Genomic DNA, 15087 nt, shown 5'->3' with positions numbered 1-15087 from the left:
TCCGAGTTACGCCACAACTTTGGTGGTGGAAAAATATTCGCTAAAATGATTTCACAAATTGCTAATTTATATTTGCAAAAATATGCGCTATATTCGCACACAATGAACACACACAACCATTCAACTGGTTAAGTAATCTCAGCTCCCTGGCACACACATCTGGCTTCCATGAGGATCGGATGCAGTGATCCAACCATACTGGTCAATAGCTGCATATAACAGCTGCTTCCTATAGTCACTTACTTGCTTATCAGCCAGCCATTGGCATTAACAATATAATTATCCCCATCATTTTCTGTAGTGTGTATTCAGATAGTATTTATGTTTTCTATATATGTTTTTGATTAAATTACTGGGGGGAGGGGTATTTGTCAGAGTGACAGTTATGCGAATGAATTCCCAGTGGAGAGTTATATTTGGGCTGAGTGGCAAGGTAGTGTGACTAGTGCCAGGGGGCATAAAACTACTCATGTCTATTGTAATAAAATGACTTTGACAGGCCATTCAGATTTCTGCAGGATCTATTTATTAACTGTGCAGGAAAACCAACTGTAAGGCATGAAAACGTATATATTATCTAATATATAATATAATATATATAATATGCAGAAATATAAATATATATATATATATATATATATATAAATCAGTAATTAGTGTGTTGGATTGAATATAAATCCTCCACAGGCAAGCTCCAAGCTGACTCAAACCATAACTTGCAATTTCAAATTTTGAATTTTTTATGTGGAAAAAAAGGTCACCTATAGCTGTGTTTTGTTTTAAATCATGTAATTTTAATGGTCAATATTTAAGCAAGAGGTCACCAAACGAGCAGAACTTTCTCCTGATATGCCCACCTAAAGGTCAAGGAATCAAACTACGATGGGTACAGGAGCCATCAGAGTGAGGCCCCATCAATGAGCCAATGCATGATCGACATAAGGCTGATTTTCTCTGGATATCATTCAGGGGTCCCCACACATGGGCATTTAAGCTGCTGAATTGCTCTGAAGGACCCCATGTATGCCCATGTATGGCCAACTTTAGGTAGGCATATTGGGGCTTCGCCAAACGAACAGATCATATAGTGTATGGCCAACTTTAGAGTAAATACTTTAACCCCCTTTTTGGTGACTTGTGGCTTATCAGTAAAAAGAAGCACATTATTCAGTAGGTTTAATCCGTGCACTGGTAATCTTATAATATACCTTACAATAATTTTGAGATACGAAGTTGCCTTAGTTTGCCTGTTTATCTTAAGAAATAACAAAAAGCATAGATTTTTCTATATAAAAAAATATGCAAAACGTATGTCAAGCTCTGTGACGGAAATAATTAAGAAGAATTAGACTTGATGGCACCAATAACACTACAATAAACTGACCACATTGGGCCCTCCCCTTTGTGTCTGTGCACAATACACGGATTTTCTTTGCGTTAGTTGCGTTAATTTACATAGCGATGCCACACTATATGCTGACAGAATACCAATCATATGTTTGCTTATTGAGCTCTGTAAAAGTACATTCTAATTACAATATATTCAGCAGTTTATGGAAGCAAGTTATTGCATTAATCAGAACACTCGTAGGAAACTCGGCACAAATATGATGGGAAAATGCACAGAACAGGGCAGGAGAGCATGGTGCTGGAGAGAGCGGCCTGGCACGCTACATTACACACAGCAGTGATTAGGAGTTTTGTACTTGGAGCCGGAGCTGTGCGCCATATCTTCAGCGTGGTGATGTCAGTGGGCCTACTTGCACAGCATGGCTTTAAATAATAGGCAGCTGCATTACGCTCAACAGTAATTGCTTCTGGAGGTTTGCTCATATCGATCTGTTGCTGGAGGTTCAATATGAGTACCGGGGCCGTGTTCATGATTTAATTGCTGTGATTAATAACTCACTCAGAGGCCTGGATGACAATCAATATAAATAGTAAGTGACAGTGGGCAAACCCGACTCCCTTTCTGCACAACATTTTGTGGTTAGCTCTTCTCATTTCAGCTCTTGAGTGCCTAGTAACCTATCATGTACCGCATCACAACAAATGGGCATTATTAGCCGGCAACATGGCTGTCATAACACTGTGTGTGATGGCTATGCAGTGCTTCTGCCATATGCATGTAGTTTAACTTATTAACCACCATGTCTTCTCTAGTGTCTCACCTTTCTGAGCAGATGCAAACTAGAGTGTATTATTTATCTAAATGTAGATCAGTTATCATTAAAGAACTCTTCCCCCCTAGAGGAATTAATCTGAGAGGAACAATACGTGTGTATGGCTGTCCTAAGCACAAGCCATGAGACAGCTTGTGACAGACTTTCACAGTATGGAGATATATGCACACACTCAGATGTTCTCTTCCCCCAAGGTGTCTCCTCTCCCTTGACATGCGGCTTAGCTGCCTTCATCAATTTATCTCTGTCTGCAGCTTGTCTTGGCTGCCAGGCTTACCCCGCAGGTGCTGCATTTACAGCCTTTTTGTGTGAATGAGCTGTAGAAGCCGAAGGGAGGGGGGCTTCCTAAGGGGCCTGCTGATATGTGCCCTTTGGGGACACAAAGGGACAAGACATGACTGTACCCTACTAGCCCCTTTGTGAGGGAACTAAAAGAAGACAATATGCACTGGGGCAGGGTGTCAAACTGAAAAGCTATGCAGCCAAATGCCCATATAGCAAAAAAAGAAGGGCTTATACTCCCAGCCCTGATCTTGGAGTAAACATAATGTAAAATTGCTGACCCTCTTACTGCTACAATACAAAAATATCTAGTAATTACACAAGAATAATAGCATTACCTACATTGTGCTTTTAGCTTAATTTCCCCTTTTAAGTATAAGGGGTACTAGTAACCACATTCGTATCATACTGCTTGTTAGGTATTATTATTATGTGTTATATAGCACCAAAATGTTTCCCAGATTATTAAAGAGATAATTTTATCCCCAGTGGGCAGGGCTGGAACTGGGGGGTAGCCGAGAGTAATCGCCTTGGGCACCAAAGCTATCTGGGCCAGCTCTGTGAATGGGGCTCACAGTTCTCCATGACATTCACATAATGCTTGGATTTCTAGTTTTAAACTGAAATGTTCATAAAAAAAGACATTAAATGAATTGTGGTGACTGTTAGCTTGGTAGTTTTTTAAACCAATGGAGATGCATTACTGTATTGGCAAAGTACTTCTAAATACAGATATGGGATCCATTATCCAGAAGCCTGTTACCCGAAAGCACCGAATTACAGGAAGGTGATCTCCCATAGACTCTATTTTAAGCAAATAATTCAAAAATGTTCTCAAATTCTAAAACAGTACCTTGTTCTTAATCCTAAGTAAGATATAACAAATCCTTATTGGATTCAAACAATCCTATTGGGTTTATTTAATGTTTAAATCATTTTTAGTAGACTTAATCAAATCCAAATTATGGAAAGATCCCTTATCCAGAAAGCCCCAGGTCCCAAGCATTCTAGATATCATGTCCCATACCTGTAATATATTTTGTACTTGGCTGTGTAAAACAAAGAAATTTAAATGCATTCAAGATGATCTGATCAACCAGTTTTCTACCAATTTTAATGACACGTTTGCCACTTTTTCCACTGTTCATAAATAAACAAATTACAGATAGAAGTAATGTCTGGCATATTAAATCCACTTTTAGATGAAATTTATTTCGTTTTAAAGCAGGTCATACAAAATTTGCAGGGTATGGGACCAGTTGGACATTATCCGTGTATGGCCCTGAGTTGTGAGTTGGCAACTATACCCATGCAAGCAGAAGTGATTAGGCAGCTAGGACATTTCTGATGAAACATACTATAAAATGTTAATATAATTCAGATATAATTGAATTACTAGTTCTGACTGTAACTTATAAAGCAGGGGATTCTGGCCTCTGTGTACTTGCAGTGCCAGGGCCTATTTTAAATCCCAGTCCGGGCCTGCTACAAAGGATTACTGGCTTATTCTTGCTGGACCTTTTGACATCAATTAAATGCCATATGGTGCATGAAAACATAACTATGATCTCTATGCTTGCTTAATATGGTGATATGATAAATATGTAAGAATTTATATATTTTATAACTCATATATAAATTCTCATGTATTTCATTGCCCTTATTCTATAGACAGGAGTTAGAGAAGCTCAGTGCCATTGGGTGATAATTAGGGGAGGCAAGGTTACAGGGTATAATACCTCACACTTCGTCCTTAGATCTTCCCAGGCCCAAAGCTGTCTGACCACTAACATCACTAGGCCGGAGCAGTTTATTAAAGCTGGCAAGTGCCTGCTCTGCTTTTTCCCACTGTCAGTCAAGATGACAAGAAGAAGTAATTGCTAGTGGCAGCTGTAGGAATGGTGTTTTCTCTCATGCTAGGCAATTTTCCTTGTCTGGCCACAGCTACATGCAGTTACTAGTTCTGTTCCATTTTTCAGAAGCAGTGTGCAGTTTGTAGCAAAGCAACCTCTTTGGAAACCCTTTGGGGCTATTGTTGCCAATGTATTCTGAGGTGTTCCGGGCCACATTGCACTCAACATGTTTGAGAAAAATGGACAGTAATTAGCAACTTTGCAGGCTATCGTACTGATTGTTGGAGTTTTCTGATGTTATATTCCCAGTGCTCAATTCAATGCCAGCTTTTACTGAGCAGTCATATATTGCCTTCTATATAGATATCCAAGTACTGTTGTACCCATATCTGAACCAAGAGTAAAACCAAGACCCAAACCCAGTCCTACATCTGCTGATACCCCATCCTGGCACAGCAGGAGTATCAGCCCATAACTTAAACTTCAGTCCAGGCAGACCAGTCTGTTTGATCTCTTAAGAATACCATATAAACCCTAATAGTCTAAATTAGCCAAAGTGCATGACCAAATGTTCATGTATGACCTTTAGGTCATATTTTGCCTGGATTTCATAGTGTTCTTGCAGGCTGCACTTATTGGCCCCTTTATATAAACTGCTAAAATACAAACAAGAAATAATCATTTAAAACACGTAAATGGGGGTTTTGTATTGCCCCTATTTTCCTAGATTTGAAATATAAAATAAAATTCAAGGTGGTAAATGTAATTAAATACTTAACACCCCAAACATTTACTGAGCCTACCCCTTAGACTGGGTCCTTTACCTCATTACTTTCCCTGCCTTCTTGTTGGTAAAGAAGTGGCTCTGATGTGATGTTAAACGATGTAACAATTTAAATACTGATGTGGCCTTGTTTAAAAATAGCCAATCACAGCAATCAATTAGTCTCTTAGTAATGACATTTTAATCAGAGCAGAGCATCAGTTGATTCAAACAGAAGAGAGTGGATGATATCTGTATATTTGTGTTTTTCTTACTTTATGGTGTTTAAGAAATTGTGAAGATAATGATGATTAAATTACAAGTCAAATTACCCTGAATATAGCTAATTTACTATAGTCGGCTAGATCTTACCCCAATATATAATGATCCAACCTCCAACTTGGGACTTAATAATTAACTTAATTTCCCATAATGCTTTTGTTCTATCTGATAGAGAAAGTGCAAAATAGAATAGAATATGACCCTGGCTTATAATTTTACCCCAGCTACCCCCCCCCCCCATTTACTACCCACCTTGTGGACAATAAACAAAAACAAGTAGAAAAATTTGGTATCACCCCTGTCCTCACTCCACTTATTCATTCTTTGGGAGATTGCTCATCCTCCTGGAGTTACTCTCAGTCAGACACTCTAGCTCAAGTGTTGGAGTACCTTCCACTCAGAGTAGCCTTCGTGCTCTGTGTTCAGTTTAGAGAGACAATCCTAAACATCTAGAATCAAATACCTTTCTACAGCACATATCCTATGTAAATCTGCTTCAAAAAACGTTATATTGCCAGCTGTATATTAGAGCTTTTACAAATTGGTTGCACTATTTACCCCCTAAATATTTAGCTGCTGGGAAACTTTAATGAACATTTTTTTTTCAGGTACTAATCTGAATGATAAAACAGAGGTACAGGTTGCCTGTCACCCAAAGGTGTCGGGGCTGGAGCGAAGCCAAGAGCTGAATACAGAGTTAATCTTTATTCCGCCTGTGCACAGTCCGCAACCTCCAGCTGTTGCTATTGTCACATCTGCCTCCTCCACACCTGCATCCAGCACCCGGGCAAGCCCTCTGGTGAAGAAGGAGCCGCCTGTTCTACCCCCAGCTCCTCCACGTCTCACCCCACAGCCTCAGCCTCGTCCTCATTCTCGTCCATTGTCGCAGCCACAGATTTTGCCTCTAGAGCTTCGTGCTCAAAATCCTATCCCGACACTTCACAGCTATAGTGCGCATCAGCCATTGCCACTTAACGGAATCACCAACATCAGGTAACAGTGCTGAACTTCCGTTTTTACAGGGGTTTTCAGTGGGCAAGTGTCTCTAACTGGCAGATATCTAGCACTACTTTGCCTTTAGTTTTTCTTCAATACTTTGTTTTCAAATAGCAAATTGTTTACTGAAGTTATTTCATAAAACAATGGCACTAGAGCCAAGCTCCACACCAACAACAATGAATAACTAATGCACCCACTGAGGAATTAGAGAGCCCTAGGCTTGTTGGAGGAAAGTATTTACCATAGGTATTGTTAAATATAGTTATTCAAGGAGTCAAAATAGCCATTTATTGCCATGCATAGAGACTCAGCTGACTGATTTTGACAATTGGTTTAAAAAAAAAAATATTTATTATGACATTATTTTTAACTCTTAGGTGGTAAAGTAGTATATTTAATAATTATTGTTATTCTTTTTTTTTTTTTTCTTTCTTTTTTATATTCATCTCCTCCACAGTCGGAGCAGCAGTGCCAGCAGTGCAGCAAGCATAAGCCTTCCCAAGCACCTCCCATCATCACCTCAGATTCCTCCCCACCACCCAGCTGGGCCAGGCCTGCCTCTTCCCATTTCCAACCTTGCTACCTCGCACTTTGCTCTCAGATCGCAAGCTCAGCACCACCCAGCCATGTTTGCACCCCCACCCGCGCTGCCACCACCACCAACACTACCCACTAACAGCCTTGTTATTCCTGGACATCCTGCTGGAGCAGGATACCCTGGTAAGTACCTCTATTCTACCACCAATTGCCCTTATGAACATGTAACTAACAAAAAGTTACAGAGAGATTGAGAATGTGTGTGTCTGATTGAGTGGGAATATGTGTGTCTGAGATAGCGGGAATATGCTTGTCTGAGAGAGTGGGAATATGCGTGTCTGAGAGAGTGGGAATATGCGTGTCTGAGAGAGCGGGAATACGTGTGTCTGAGAGAGCGGGAATATGCGTGTGTGAGAGAGTGGGAATATGCGTGTGTGAGAGAGTGGGAATATGGGGGTGTGAGAGAGTGGGAATATGTGTGTGTGAGAGAGTGGGAATATGGGGGTGTGAGAGAGTGGGAATATGCGTGTGTGAGAGAGTGGGAATATGGGGGTGTGAGAGAGTGGGAATATGGGGGTGTGAGAGAGTGGGAATATGCGTGTGTGAGAGAGTGGGAATATGCGTGTCTGAGAGAGTGGGAATATGCGTGCCTGAGAGAGTGGGAATATGCGTGCCTGAGAGAGTGGGAATATGCGGGTGTGAGAGAGTGGGAATATGCGGGTGTGAGAGAGTGGGAATATGCGGGTGTGAGAGAGTGGGAATATGCGGGTGTGAGAGAGTGGGAATATGCGTGTGAGAGAGAGTGGGAATATGCGTGTCTGAGAGAGTGGGAATATGCGTGTCTGAGAGAGTGGGAATATGCGTGTCTGAGAAAGTGGGAATATGCGTGTCTGAGAGAGTGGGAATATGCGTGTCTGAGAGAGTGGGAATATGCGTGTCTGAGAGAGTGGGAATATGCGTGTCTGAGAGAGTGGGAATATGCGTGTCTGAGAGAGTGGGAATATGCGTGTCTGAGAGAGTGGGAATATGCGTGTCTGAGAGAGTGGGAATATACGTGTCTGAGAGAGTGGGAATATGCGTGTCTGACAGAGTGGGAATATGCGTGTCTGACAGAGTGGGAATATGCGTGTCTGACAGAGTGGGAATATGCGTGTCTGAGAGAGTGGGAATATGCGTGTCTGAGAGAGTGGGAATATGCTTGTCTGAGAGAGCGGGAATACGTGTGTCCGAGAGAGTGGGAATACGCGTGTGTGAGAGAGTGGGAATATGCGTGTGTGAGAGAGTGGGAATATGCGTGTGTGAGAGAGTGGGAATATGCGTGTGTGAGAGAGTGGGAATATGCGTGTCTGTGAAAGAAAGACTATGGGTGTGTGTGAGAGAGAGAGTGAGTGTGAGAAAGTATGTAGTAGGATAAGGGAAGTGTGTGACTGAGTATATAAAAGAGAATGACAATATGAGAATGACACTATGGATGTAATTTACAGACACCCCAGAAGCAAATTCAAGAGTAATAAGGGCGCAATAGTGTGTCCCTGTGCTTATTTAAAACCCCTTACACCTGGAGTGTGTTCTGAATAAAAAATCCTCTGCTATGCAGCCCTTGTTCTTACTGTCTTCCATAGGGCAGAGCTGAATAATGAGCAATTAGGTAATGGTAGGGGGTGCCTTTGCTTGCCCACCCTTCATGAATACAATTTTAATGGGGTGAACATCCATTTTGTGTGTGTGACAGCATGTCTGTGGGGAAATGAGAGATTTGTTTGAAAAGTCTGTCTATGTGAGGTGGTGAGAGTGTGAGTGTATGTATCAGTCTCACTGGGATTCAGCTGTGAGAATAACTGGAAAGCAGAAAGTAGAGCAGACTATATGCACTCATTTTAAAATTAGAGCTGCTACAAGGTAAATGTGGCAATGCCATGCTTTATCTGTTGTCACTTCTAGCCAGGAGTTTAGCCATGTATCATAGCGGGACTGGGTAACAGCCAGCCTTTTATATGCTATTGTACTACACTTCCCAGCATCATAGCCTTCTGTGGCTACAGCGAAGGGGAGTTATAGGTGAGCTATATCTGTTGGGATGCAGGTTGTCTATCTATGCAATTTTTTTTCTTCCTGGGTATGAGATGATGTGAAGATTCCCAGATTGCTTTATGTACTGAATGTGCAATGAAAGCAAAACATTTCTAGCAAAAAAATAAATGATTCAAAGATGTAAACAAAGATAACTGTAACATAGTTACATAGTTTCTTCTGGGGAGATGTAGTCAAACAGTGTTTTGAATGGCCACAGGTTTCCTCCTCTCAGCCAGACCAAACCTTTTTGTAAGCTCTCAACTGCTGTTTAATCAATCAGTATCCCACTACCTGCCCTTATCCTTATTTGGCCAGGCTCCCTTTTTCCTCTAGTGGGCACTTACCCTAACTGCCTCTCCCCCTCAAGACTCCAGCCAAACTGTCCCCACTACATGCAGCCTAAAAAGTGATGGAAACTAATTGATGGACACTTGTGCTTGTGTCATACAGTATATCACAGTGACAGATGAATGGCTGCTACTTGGCTGAACTGTATTCATTGGGGCCCACTGTCTAACTACCCTGTTGGAAACAAAAAATATTTCTAGGTAGCTAGAGGAAATGACAGTGTTACCAGTGTCAGTTAGTCCTATTGATTCATTAGCTTTATAGTACGACTAAAGCTTGCCATATCAGATCTTTACCAGGCTGAGAGACAAATTGGGACAGGATGATAATGTGGGCCAAGGTAGGCCTGTTGGGAGAAAACTGCCTCAGTGTACTGATATGGTCCTCGCCCAATAGGTTCTTCTAACCTGAAAATAGCCCCCCCCCCCAGGAGCCCCATACAAGGGCCAGTGTGTGCCCAACTTAAGGCAAGTTTTTATTTTTTTAAATCCAACTGTACTGCAATGTGAGAAGCCGCCATAGCACCGCCATTCTCTTTATATTGTGTGTACTCATATGATGGAGTTTACATACCTGATGACCATTTTATACAATTTATAGTTATTTTCATGTTCATTTTTTTTAAATTATGGAATTGTAAATTTAAACGGCATCAGTATCTCTTCTGTCTGGTACACAGGTGTCAGCAGAAGTAAATAGAATTTTTAAATACAAAGTTGCATTTATTTGCAGTCTTCAAATCACATGAAGCCATGTACCATGCAATCTGCTCTTGGAAATTTCACATCATCTGTTTCCGCTGCTGCCATTGTGCACTCAAAATGCTTCTTTCCCTATAGGCGGCCATACACACACTGATATTATTGTATGAAATGCTTAGTACAATAATAAGTGCGTGCTTGGCAGGACACAAAACGACCGATATCGGCAAAGGCCTTGGATATCAGTCATCTTGACGATCAGGCCGGTTGGTAAACATTTAGTACTAAATCATTAGATGGAGTAGAATTATTTTGTTTCTACCTGAATATCTGAACATTAGTGTAGTCTACAAATGATCTTTCATGGTAGCATGAAAAATCCTAATTGTAACGTGTATGGCTACCATAAACCTTTAGTACCTAAACCAAATCTCCGCCCAGAATAAATTAACCACCAACAGGCTATCCACTGACCGGCCAGAAGCCTCATTTACACAATGAATTGCTTTTTTATGATGCAGATTATAGCACACTTGTTATCCAGGTCTTTCATAATTAGCCAGCAAGTAACATTGGTAAATCTTTTGTGCAGCAAGGAGAGTTTCATTCGTATGTATGTATATTTCATAGTGCTACATGATATGATTTATGATGCAACTAAGATAAGTTTTGTGTATGCTGTTTAGTAGCAGTAAAGTCTGACTGTAGTTTGATTCAATTCTAAAAATATATACTGTACCAGATACTACCAACCCTTGGGTTTTACTGTTGGGATCATAGATTCTGCTTGGTCACTGCCAATTTCTGATCAGAAATGTATATCTTGAAATGAATACACTAGCAACCCCATAAATATTTTTATTTAAAAAAAAAAAAAAAAAACCCAGAAATCTATAATATCCAGAAGGATACAATACAGATCAATAATAGTGGGTGGGAAGCACTAAAGTTTGGGTTTGGCTTATTGTACTGCATTTTTAAAGGCCCATTGTGTTTTCTCCTGAGATGACTCATGGTGTTCTTTCTTGTCTTTAGATACCAGCCTGTTGATATCATTCAACCAACCAATCATGTATTGCCAGCCTCATTCGGGGATTCTGATTGGTACTTTGTCACAGGCATCTCTCTTACCTCCACCAATGAGTCCTCACGTAGAAAACCACCACAGCATGACCTGCAGAAACAGGGAATGCCAGGTGAATATCTGCGCTTCTTCCTTCATTGTCTTTGGGGAAACTGATGGGCCGATGGGCCTCTGTGTCTTTTTTGTCTCTCTGTCTCTTCTAGATCATGAACTTCTCAGGCAGGAGCTGAACAGTCGCTTTTTGGTTCAGACCTCGGACCGGGCAGGTGCCCCTCTCAGCTCTGTGCCGTTGCTGAGGGCGGAATTTCACCAGCACCAACACACGCACCAACACACGCATCAGCACACATTCACCCCCTTCACATCCAGCCTGCCCCCGACGCAGCTTATGCCGCCAAATGCACCCCCCATGGTGCGTACCCCAGCCCGAAATGTGAGGATAAGTAGAGCATCTAAGTCCAAGTCCACTTCCCTCTCCCTCCACATGCTTAGCTTTTGGGATATGGGGCCCATATGGATTCTGTGAGCATGTTATTTCTAAAAGGGAAAATGCTGATGGCATATCCGTTCATAGCTGTATTGGCACCTGTACATATCTTGCTGTGATGCATTATTTTCCCATAGTAACTCTATATAAGGCTCCTTATCCTCTTATGATCCTTAGTAACCTTTTTCTGAGGTTTTCTGACTTGTGTGCCTAAGTGTACAGAATTCATTTTTATGCTGCTCACAAGAGTTAAATATAATGTGGGAGCATAAACGCACAACTTTGTTTTGACTTTGGTTAAGGTCCCAAGATTGAGTATAGGATGGCCAAAATATTCCAGACATATGTGCTAAGATCTCCAGTTCTACTTTACCCCCCCACCAAAAAAAATAAAATTCTATGTATCTATTTATCTACCTATCTCTATCTATCTATCTATCTTTCTCTGTCTATCTGTTTATCTGTCTGTCTATATAATGTGTCTAGACATATCATTGGCCAAAAACAAGTTAATGACCACAGGTTCTTTGTTGTTTCAAATCCAAATGTTATAGAACACAGATATGCCTACTTTTGGGTATATCAGTTATAAAATAACCAATGTGATTGGATTCAAGTGATGATTTTCTTAAACTTGGCTATATAAGCATTTGTGAATAATTATCAGAAGCTCCTTTCTTTATGTTATCGAGTTAACACTTAAAGTATTTTACCTGCAAAAGACAATCTTCAGGACTAAACTATTTATAAGAACTAGAACTCCCCGAATCCTAATCTGGCGGGAGATAACTGATAATTTTGCTTCTGCAACTGCTGATGAACAAAACGATTGTATCCTAATATATATTTTATGTGTTTTTTCCTTATTGTACTGTTAGCATGCAAAAAGCTACCTGGACCTTAAATTATTGAGACAAATAGCAAAATTCTGGGGGAAAGAATGCAGATTTAGGATCTCTTATGCAGAAAGCTCAGAAATAGAACCAGTTGTCTTCAAAGTGTTCTGTTTAATAGATCCAAAAACCTGTATATTTTAGAAAATATGTTTTATTATATGTATAAGGCAATAAAATTGCTTCTGTTTGTAGAAAAGGATAATTGGTCCTTTATGTGAAAGAATTTCTGCTGTGCACAGATTTAACCTAGAGAATACTGGAAATGCCCTGAGCACAAAGGGTGTATTCCTTTATTGTCATTAGTAACCTTTATTTCTAGGCCTATGAAGAAGGTGTTGTATTGCTCTGCCAGCTGATGTGACTGATCTGCACTACAGTTTCATCTGCTGGATGAGCTCTGATATTGGGGAAATATGCATTTTCATGAAAGTGGGTATTTGCTGAATTAGAATGAAATCCCAATGGTGCAAAGTCCTGCATCAAATCTGGCACAGCAGTGATATAAGTAAATACCATACAGACCAATCATATGCTGGTATACCACTGAAGAAGCGCCAATGACCAAATGCATTATAGTAGCATATGTGTTTGCCGATGCTTGCAATGATTCAAATTGTAGAGTGGAAAATGTTTAGTGTGAGTAACTATACCCATACTCATTGTTTTCTCTTCCATTTTAGTTTGACAAGTATACTCCCAAGTTAGACAACTCTTATTTCCGCCATTCCAGTGTGAGTTTCTCATTGTTTATAGAAAACTACTGTATGTCGCCTGCACCCTGCTGCCAAATGTTATCTATTGCTTTTCGGCTTTCTCCTTCCTCTTGGCAATGGCTTTCAGGGACAGATTCTCAGTCTTTGCTCACTGGGTGCAGATACCTCATACTGACAAATGTATAATCAGCCAAGTGTCTGAATTCTGCACAGATCTTTATTTTAATCCATGTCTTTCTGATCAGACTTTATATGCTATCTGACTATAACTGCTTTGGGGTGTACTCACTTTCTAAGTGTGTGCTTAGCGCAAGTTCTCAGGCTTTTATCTGCTGTTGGGACAATATCCAAGTTGCTCTTTCATTATGAACAAAATTGCAAAATATCCACACATACTTGATGTTGCTGGAGAATAAAATACTTACAGAGCAGACCTTACTAAAGCATTTAGCACACAAAGCTATTAAAATTAGATGTATTATACTATATCGACTCTGCCCTTAGTCTACCAGATTACTCCCTTACTCACTGTGTTTATGTGTCAAATACATTAGTAAAGTCTGCTCCATCTGCATTTTGAATTTAGTGCTTTCATGCAATGACAGCTTGTAATTTTTCCTGTGATGTAAAGTAATGGCAGCATGAATACCTGATATAGGATTTCCTCTGCCTCACTGCCTAGCAGTGCCTCCAGTCTGTGCCTCCAGAGATGAGCCCTAATCACAGGCATAAGCCCAGTACTTTTCTTTGTCAAAAACCCTGCAGAACGAATGCACAGAGGCTGCTTTTAGTTTATAAGAGTCTGTATGAGACATAAAAAGCATTCACTCACATGCACAGTAACATTGTATGTGTGCATGCAAACGTATGATATTTAATCATGTTGATGTGAAGCTATTCTGTGTACTAACTGCCGCCCATACTCTGCAGTGAGCCCAGTGGCCAAGTGCAACAACAGGTTACACACTTAGTGCATATTGCCTAGGGAAATACATATTTATTAGGCAAGGGAGAAGGAACAGTTCCATAGGTTTGTGCTTATTTTTATGTGACATTTTGTTGCCCAGAAAAATTGTAGTAGGAAAATGTCTATAAAACATCCAGAATTGATTTGTAGCATTGTTTATGTACACCAGAATGTGTAATACTAAAGGTGGCCATACACGTGGCGATCTGACGATGTTTCGTACGACCATCGGTCGCACGAAACATCGTAAGATCCGCCACACACCATTCAGGGCTGAATCGGCAGGTAAGGAGGTAGAAACAATAGGATTTCTACCTCCTTCTGCCGATTCAGCTCTGAAGGGAGAATTTTGGTCAGGCGCCTTCTATGGCGCCCGATCAAAATTTTCAAACTGGTCCGATCGGCGAGTCGTCCGATATCAGCAGCTTCCTGCGATATCGGTCGACTCGCCGACATGCCATACACGCACCGATTATCTTCGTACGATAATATCGGTGCGTGTATGGCCACCTTAATGCACCATGGGACTGGCAATATCAGTCAGATGTAATGGTAAGATAAATGCAGACTTACACATTGCTGATACAGTTTGTGTCAGAGAAAAGCCACAGCAAGAAAACACTATAAATGACATTGCTCTTACTGTTCTTAGGATCTTATTTAGGATAATGTCCCTTTAAAGGAGAAGTTGACCTTTAAGTTCACTTTTAATATTCTTTAGATGGAATTTCTCCCAGCAGTTTTGCCATTGGTCGTTGGGTTTCTTTAATGATTTGCCTCTCCTGGCTGCTAACAGCCGATCTGGAATGAAAATGATCTGATTAAGGTCCTTCACTCCCAGAAACAAGATGATAGATCGATTACAATGCTTGATTTTTATAACCAGAACACTTTCACTCTTGCCCTATTTGTTTTTCAG

General features: G+C 40.6%; 1 protein-coding gene across 13 annotated transcripts in view; it reads left to right on the top strand.

Moving 5' to 3' along the window:
• Positions 1-15087, top strand: part of fbrsl1 (fibrosin-like 1) — a 281206-nt gene that overhangs the window by 246646 nt on the left and 19473 nt on the right. For 8 of the 13 annotated variants that reach the window (XM_012969337.3, XM_004910558.4, XM_004910567.4 and 5 more), the window contains 4 exons: positions 5972-6356; positions 6820-7082; positions 11309-11538; positions 13169-13219. In XM_012969337.3, the coding sequence (XP_012824791.1) occupies positions 5972-6356; positions 6820-7082; positions 11309-11538; positions 13169-13219 (929 nt within the window). Of the gene's footprint in view, positions 1-5971; positions 6357-6819; positions 7083-11056; positions 11218-11308; positions 11539-13168; positions 13220-15087 lie in introns of all 13 variants that reach the window. The other 5 variants (XM_004910565.4, XM_002931902.5, XM_004910563.4 and 2 more) reach the window with 4 other exon arrangements.

This window comes from Xenopus tropicalis, chromosome 1 (genome assembly GCF_000004195.4).
Source record: "Xenopus tropicalis strain Nigerian chromosome 1, UCB_Xtro_10.0, whole genome shotgun sequence".
Taxonomy (NCBI): Eukaryota; Metazoa; Chordata; class Amphibia; order Anura; family Pipidae; genus Xenopus; species Xenopus tropicalis.
Note: the sequence above shows the minus strand (reverse complement) of the source record. Positions and strands in the feature narration are given on the sequence as shown.